At 31.4% G+C, this 6,687-nt stretch overlaps 1 protein-coding gene and 1 non-coding gene across 3 annotated transcripts; both read left to right on the top strand.

Annotated features, from left to right (window-relative positions):
• The first annotated feature begins 1,496 nt into the window (after positions 1–1,496).
• On the top strand, positions 1,497–4,778 carry LOC123923777. 2 transcript variants are annotated; one of them, XM_045976512.1, is made up of 5 exons: positions 1,497–1,581; positions 1,841–2,051; positions 2,437–2,519; positions 2,812–3,928; positions 4,131–4,778. In XM_045976512.1, the coding sequence occupies exons 2-5, from the start codon at positions 1,895–1,897 to the stop codon at positions 4,706–4,708; spliced, it is 1,935 nt and encodes a 644-aa protein (XP_045832468.1). In that variant the 5' UTR covers positions 1,497–1,581; positions 1,841–1,894; the 3' UTR covers positions 4,709–4,778. The 2 variants fall into 2 exon arrangements, with proteins under 2 accessions (XP_045832468.1, XP_045832467.1); XM_045976511.1 differs by having other exon boundaries at positions 1,501–1,581; positions 1,879–2,051; positions 4,131–4,742.
• Positions 4,779–5,182: 404 nt separating this feature from the next.
• On the top strand, positions 5,183–5,255 carry TRNAK-CUU. Its single transcript has one exon. It is a non-coding gene; the product is annotated as a tRNA-Lys (tRNA).
• The last annotated feature ends 1,432 nt before the right edge of the window (positions 5,256–6,687 follow it).

Here is a 6,687-nt window from a genome sequence, read left to right as displayed (position 1 = left end):
TATATATATATATATATATATATATATATATATATATATATATATATATATATATATATATATATATATATATATATATGTCTCATTTTGACTTGTTCAAAAAAAATAAATTTATCAATTTATGTGTATGCAGTTTTCGTCTCTGCTATTTTTATTAAAAAAAAAAAAAAACAATTATCCTAAAACTTTTAAAATTTTGAATACTTTATTATATTGTCTTCCATAAAAAAAGTTATGGCATAAATCATGTTACATTCATATGAGAAGTCTCTGAATAATCAGAAAGCTCTGATGTTGCGAAACATCAAGAGGTTTTATTAATAAATTGCATATTATTTCTTACACTAATTATTTTATTTGTCAATAAAATTCACAGGTTTTATACTACTATAACTTAACCTTCTTCTTAGGCGCCATTTTTTTTGTTCATATCAAACTCCTCTGCCACATTTAAGTAGCATTGTATCGTTAGCTGCAATTCCGCCAATGACATAAAATTTTCCATCCATAAACACGGCTGAACACATTTTTCTTGCTGTTTTCATATTTTGGAGAGTTTCCCATTCTCCAGTTTCAGAGTTATAGGACTTAGCAGATTTCAAAATTTTGCCACGTCGATCAAAACCTCCGGCTAACATGCCTCCCATGGCTGGTAGAGCATCTTGGAGTATTCATCATTTTTCCTACGGACCAAGTATTTGTCAAAAGGCTATATTTATATAAATGATGATAGGGGCCATTGATTCGTCATTTCCAAAAACTAGAAGCTCGATACCAACAGCCAACGACTCATTATCTTCTAACAAAAAGTTGTCACCACAATTCAGTACATGTAAGTCCATCCATCGACCACGATTTAGATCGAATGCCTCCCATTGAATGCTCTTGAATGTATCTTTACTCTTGAGTTTGAAACATATTAGTTTATATATGAATGCATAATTGAACCTCATATACGGTTAGTCCACATTTCTCATTTGAATGCTCCCATGATACTATACGGTTAGGCGTCCTAGTGCTTAGCCAAGGTAAATAGACTATATATACTTTTTTATGGTTACAATTACAACCATATATTTTGTATTCACAAACATATCATTATTTTTATTTTTTTTGTCTTTCACCGTCAGTTTAATCTGATTCAAGGGTCGGTTCTTGCATCAAGTGGTTCCAAACCGTGGTCCTCCCTACCAAGTTTAGCATCAATCACTACTGAACCAACTGATCGGTTCAAAGATCATTATTTTTACAATGACAAAATAATTATAAATACTTACAAGCCCTTGCCACTATATGACACTGCCTAGTAAAAAAAAAACAAATAAAAATAGAAGAAAGCAAAGCAAAGAGATAAGAAGGCGCCGAGAACATTGGTGTCAATATATGTTGTCTTTGACTTTGTATTTGGTAAAAGAACAGATCAACCATTATTTATCCATATTCACCTCCACTTTCTACTCCTCCACTTAAGAAATTTATCAAACAATGCAAGAACTAATCAAGAGCTTAATTTCAATTGGTGTCACCTTTTTCTTCAATATACATGGACAAATGCAAGGAATTAATATTCTCTTCCAAAAGGTGATTATTTAGTTACATACCCTTATGATTCATTCAACGTATTGTTTCTTTCAAATCCACATTGCTTTGTATATTCATTTGATAGCATGCAATGAACAATCTAAGCCATGATTTATTTGTATGGGATCTTTTGACTTTGAATGAAATCAGTGCAATTATGGCAACACATCAAAGCCATAATTTATTTGTATGATGCTTCCTAATCAATAAAATTCTTCATTAATTGGTTTTTGATATTTTGATTCATAAATTGTTGTAGGATTGACAAGAATCTAGCTAAGCATGTTTGATTAATAGGTGAATCTTGTCAAGCATGGGAAGGCAAAAGCATTCTGATTCAAGTTGTAATAACAACCATGATCCTAAGAATAAAAGCCTATTTCATATTATTAAGTATCATCCCTTATGTCATCATTTCATACAAAAAAGATATGCAAACATGATGGGTGGTGAGGAAACAAATGATGCAGGTAAGTGCATTTCCACAATTCATCTGTTTTTTTTTTTTGTTGATAGACGAAATGACAAAGTCATTGAAAACTCACACACAAAGTGGAGTGGGCGGGGTTCGAACCTCGGTCCTGACGTCCGACACTAACAATTTCGGCATTTCTACTAGTTGAGGTAGGATTTGTGGACATTTCCACAACTCATCTTTATGCCACTTTTTTTATTCCAAAAAAAAAACCTTGGTACAAAAGAAAACTAATACAAAAACGCAAACAAAGAACACATGAAATTTGATCACTGAGTTTGGCCAATTGTGCCTACGTCCCCTTCCTTACTATATGATATGTTATAAAGATGTCATTTCCTTCAAATCTTTGCAACCTTAGCACTTAATCTTATTCGCAGGAACTTTACTTGAACAAAGGAATGAGGCCTTTTCTTGTGACAATGGGAAGAACCTAAGCCTTGCTAAGTTAAGAAACTCAAATGTAAGTTATCATTATCTTGTTAATTTTTTTTCTCCCTTTTCTACCCCTTCATTCCCCCTCATTTATTTCCTAATTTTAAAGCTAATTTTGTTTTTAAGTTAAAAAAGTATATATGCAACAATCATATAAATAATATTTGATTTGACAAGCATATACCAAACAAAAAAAATTCTTATGTATTTTTTCATAGGATATCATAGCCTGAATTCAATTGGTTTCATCTTAATGCAGAATGAGTATAATAACTTACTGAAAAATAAATAACAATAGCATCTAATTTGAAGAATGCCAGGTTGAAGAAAAGGTGACACCACATTCTTCAGTTGGAAAAAGATGTGTACAATGTGTTGATGCTACATCTAGAAGTGATTACTGGGAATGTAACTTGTGTTGCAAGCATCACCGACCAACAAAAAATGACTTGCTTGCACGAAAAGTAATAGATAAAAAGAGTTATAAAGTGGAAAGTAATGCAAGAAAACACATATTTGGTGTTTATGCTCATTTATGCAGGCATTTTGTTGGTGGCTTGGAAACAACCAACAAGAACAAAGAAATATTATTAACATTTCTTCATGATCCTGTCTTTCCTACGGTCTATCACTTCCATAAACAACATGTGCAAAGACGAAAAATGAAATTAAATAGATCCGAATCATCTCCTCTTCCTTACTCATCATCGAAAACAAAATGGAAAGGAACATTATATTGTGACAATATAACACAAGAGTCAGTTCGGCTTGAGTCCTCAAAAACAGCTTATGAACAGGTCATGCCATCAGTAACAAAAGAGAAAGTAAATGGAAATTTCAAAATGAGTGAAGGAGTTATAATAGTAAGAAATGTTAAGGTTTCTTCGGTATGTGCAAAAGGTCAAAATAGTCTTAAACAAAAAATAGAGAATGTAAGTGGAGAAAGCGAAAAAGAAAAGATTCGTGTTGGGATGGATTCGGTCATTCATAAACTTCCACAAGGTCAAAGAATATCAGATAAATTGAAAGAAGAAATTTTGAAGAAATTGACAGAACCTATTATTACGAGAGAAGTTCGATACAAGAACTCGATAAGAAGAATCATGTCTCTTCAAGAACCACTATTAAGTTATTATCAACAAGAAGAGACGCGTTCCCCATTGAGAATGTTGATACCTTTCCAAAGAATTCTTTCATTACCTGATCTTCGATCTTTTTCATATGCTTCTGTGAATGGAGATATTTCTGATTTGAGTCAAGAAAATCTTCCCATTATAGATGAAAATGATTTGGTGATTAGTAATAATGTGAAATCAGGATCAGATTGTATCAATAAGATTAATGGAAAGGTGGATTTAAGAAATTGTGAAAATTTCAGTGACCAAGATATTGATGCAAATAAAGAATACAAGGCTGCAATAGCAGCATCAGCATCAGGTATGTTGACAACATACTCTCAAACATTGTCTATTATTGATTGATATTTATACGAGTCTCGTCACATATGAAATAACTCGCATGAATCTCAGTCAATAATAATGTTGAAAAGAGTTCTAGAGATTATGTTGCTAGTACTTTTCGTATAAATAATATAGTCTCAATATTGCAATTATTGACTTGTTTTATCTAATGATGATAGATTCAATATCTAAGCTAGCACCGATCGATAGACCGGATAATATGGCTCAAAAAATGGAGATTCTAAGCAAGAAGTTGAACCATGAGATTCCTCATATTCATGTGGATACCAAATACAAAGATGAATTTAACTATGTGAAATATGTACTTGAAATATCTGGACTCACCAGTAATGAGAGCATTTCAGCATGGTATTCTAAAGACACTCCAATTGATCCATCATTATATGAAGAAATGGAAAATGATCCTAATTTTTGTGCTAATAAAGGTGATCAATGTAATCACCATGTATTGTTTGATTTAATTAATGAGACAGTGTTGGAAATTTATGGAAGGTCACATTGTTACCCTCCTATAGGGTGTCACATTCTCCATAAAGTTTGGACTCATATGAGTAAGTCATTGTGTTTGAGATCTAAAGTTGGTCAAAAAATTGATGATCATATAAGTAAAGATTTATCAAAAAGTGATGGTTGCTTCAATGTTCAATTCTATGGTGAAGATGTTGGTTTAGAGGTGGAAGAAATGATTTTTCAGGATCTATTGGTGGAAATAATGTGGGACTTTGCATGTTTATGAGACTGATGTTGAAATAATAATGTGAATTTTCTCTTAATTATGCACATTTCATTTTTAACCCCATTATTTTTAATTTAGAGGTGTGAACGATAACTATTTTTTTTTAAATCAATTAATACGTAAGATGAATTATCTTTGGCTCTCATAACCAAGTTTTCTCCATTTACATAAACCAATAAAAATTGAACTCTAACAACTTGATTAAGGTATCTAATTCTCTTACCATTTGAGCTATCTATCACTCGATGTCCTATTATTATTTTATTATTATTTAGTATCATGTTTTTCCTAAACATTTACACAAGCTATATTTTATAAACTATTAGGAAGAGAAATTAAGTAGTTTCTTATTTTTTACCATATAAATGAAAGGTATGCAAATCTGAAAATAGGAGATACTATGATAATATTATTTAGAATATTGTCAAGGGTTAACAAGGATTAATAACATTAATTAAAAACCATAGATACCAAGCCCGTCTAGCTCAGTTGGTAGAGCGCAAGGCTCTTAACCTTGTGGTCGTGGGTTCGAGCCCCACGGTGGGCGATTTTTTTATATAATTTTTTTTTCAATTAACTTTGGTCTCACATTGAAGCGCAACATTAGTTTGTGTTTTGATGGCGACTGCTAGTGACTCATCATAATCAATTCATACAGATCAGAATTCAGATTTAAACACTTGAAGTTAGTTCTACTTCACTGTATCCAACAAAATTCAAGATTGATAATGAAGTCATAATTCAAATTACTTCTACAAAATTATTGTTAACAACCTCATTTCATTAAGAAACTCATTTAAAAACTCATGCTCCGAACTTGAACCAAACAAATATTAAATAATGAGCCTTGAACATCCTCTGCATATATAAAAAAATAAGGGCTCGTTTGGCCTAGCTTATTTTTCAGCTTATTTTTCAGCTTATTCAAATAGCTTATACAATTTTTATGTATTATTATAAGTTTGTCAAGGTAGTTTTAGTTTATGATAAAATAGCTTATAAAAATATAGTTTTGACTAGTGGGAGCTTATAAAATAGCATAAAACCTAATTTATATTGCATAAGCTGTTTGTATAAACTCAAAAATAAGCTAGGGCAAACGGGCTAAGAGTGCTAACAAAACATTCTCTAATACAATAATCCCAATAAAATTTCTCTTTTCGATTGAAATTCAAAAGGATCTCACATAAATTCGATGAAACTCAAATTTTAAACCAATAGATAATAATGTGTTGAAAACACATTCTCTCATTTTTGTGTGGCAAATCACTTATCTTGACACATTAGAAATTGATTCCATGCATAAGGTAAAATACAAGATTAGCTTTTCACACTTCATTTGTATCTTCCCTCTACAATACAAAAGAAAAGGTTATACAAACAATCATTTTTGTAGCAAACTAGCAATTAATCGAGGATCAACAACACCACCTTATCTTTGTCCCAAGTAGGTTGGTTGAACCTAGCTTCATTGAACACCACCCTGTAACCACTCTAAATATACCATTTGTTGTTTTTGAAAACTAAAAAAATAGTTGTTATCCTTAAAACATAAGAATAGTTCTGTGAGGTTCTTAATGTTTATGTGAAGTTCTTAATGTTCTAGTATTAGTCCCTATAAAAGGGCAAGTTTAGAATCAAAAGTTATTTATAAGGCAAGAAGATCAAATAATAGGACCTTTTCTATCTCACACAAAATAAACTTAATAATACAATCCATGGCGAGTTCTACTGTGCACTAGTCATTTAAGTCTTGCACCATGCAAGACTTCTTTTCCACCGTTGATCAAATTACACCACAAGATATTATCATGTATGGTTTGTACTATATAAATTAATAATTCTTTTTTTTTCTTCTTTCTCTAATTTAAAAATAATAAAAAATCAGTTCTCTCTCGTCTTTTCTTCTCCCTCTATTTTCACAATGGACGACAAGTCACCTCTACGCATACCACCGCTGCCGTTTGGCTGTGTTTCGC

The sequence above is a fragment of the Trifolium pratense genome, linkage group LG4 (assembly GCF_020283565.1).
Source record: "Trifolium pratense cultivar HEN17-A07 linkage group LG4, ARS_RC_1.1, whole genome shotgun sequence".
Lineage (NCBI taxonomy): Eukaryota > Viridiplantae > Streptophyta > Magnoliopsida > Fabales > Fabaceae > Trifolium > Trifolium pratense.
This window is presented reverse-complemented; position numbering and strand designations above follow the sequence as displayed.